At 33.8% G+C, this 1,085-nt stretch overlaps 1 protein-coding gene across 1 annotated transcript in view; it reads right to left on the bottom strand.

Moving 5' to 3' along the window:
• Window positions 1-1,085, bottom strand: part of TBC1D4 (TBC1 domain family member 4) — a 60,664-nt gene that overhangs the window by 8,291 nt on the left and 51,288 nt on the right. The window contains exon 11 of the mRNA XM_045287072.1: window positions 145-314. Coding sequence (XP_045143007.1) covers window positions 145-314 — 170 coding nt within the window. The remainder of the gene's footprint in view (window positions 1-144; window positions 315-1,085) is intronic.

Below are 1,085 nucleotides of genomic sequence, written 5' to 3'. Positions count from 1 at the left end.
AGCAATGCATTTGAGCAAATAAAAATGGAAGAAAGAGTGATAACTGTCAAACAAAACTACAGGATTGTGCCCAGAAGTTCAACACGTCATCAGTGAAGACACAGATGTATAGTTCTCTAGGTCCCTATTAGCATCCAGTCATACCTGTGTAATGATTTTTTCCATCTCAGATGTATTCATATCAGGCAGAGTGTTTTTAAGAAACTCGACAATACTTTCAAAGTTTTCACATTCCATTATCAGTGCCTCTTGGCTGCTGAGCAGGCTAAGTGCAACCTTAAATATAACTTCAGTTCCTTGAAGACAAATTATATCTGAAAAAAAGATCATTTTGATGGTCAAAATTATGTAAGCATTGTGAAATGTATGCTCTTTGTGCACGTTGTTTTGTTTTCAATGAGTTCAGCTGGACCAGAGACTATTTTGCCCCAAAATTGACCAAAACCACTTAGATAGTAAAAAAAAAGTTTAACAGGACTGAAACAAATGTTTGCATATTTCTCTTGTGTATTTAACAATCTCAATTAAAGTCAGAGCAGAAGAGAAAAAAGGACAAATTATATACATGATTGTTTATATATTGATCTAGAATTTGTAATGGCAAAGTTCATGGAGATGGTACAATTGATGTTTGGAGATACTTATTCAAATGCTGCTTAGGTATTTCTTCCCAACGGAAATACAAAAACAAATCAACATAACCAATCAGTACTATTTAAACTCTAATTATCATAATGAAAAAATAAATGAACCAGTTAATAGGTAATTAAACCTAAACTGGAGCAGGAAATTGAAAAGGGAAAAAACACTTTAAAAGGAAGCATCTATAACACCAGTCAGAAAGGCACACTGCTAGCTAACAAAAACAAGCAGACTGTGCTTTGAAAAGCGCCAATTACTTTTCTATGAAGACCTCGCTCATTCTTTAGTCAGTCATAGACTACAGGAAGTCTTTTTAAGAGCAAACTGCAAAATAATTCGTTTAAATGTGGTAATTCTGCTTACTCATGCATTTCTTCTTTCCTGACAGTCTCTTCTTTTCCAGTTGAAAAAAGAAAAGGATTGAGCAGGTATTTAAAGCTGAC

Source organism: Echinops telfairi, unplaced genomic scaffold (genome assembly GCF_000313985.2).
Source record: "Echinops telfairi isolate 266 unplaced genomic scaffold, ASM31398v2 ScPeMD7_11;HRSCAF=52, whole genome shotgun sequence".
Classification (NCBI taxonomy): Eukaryota; Metazoa; Chordata; class Mammalia; order Afrosoricida; family Tenrecidae; genus Echinops; species Echinops telfairi.
This window is presented reverse-complemented; position numbering and strand designations above follow the sequence as displayed.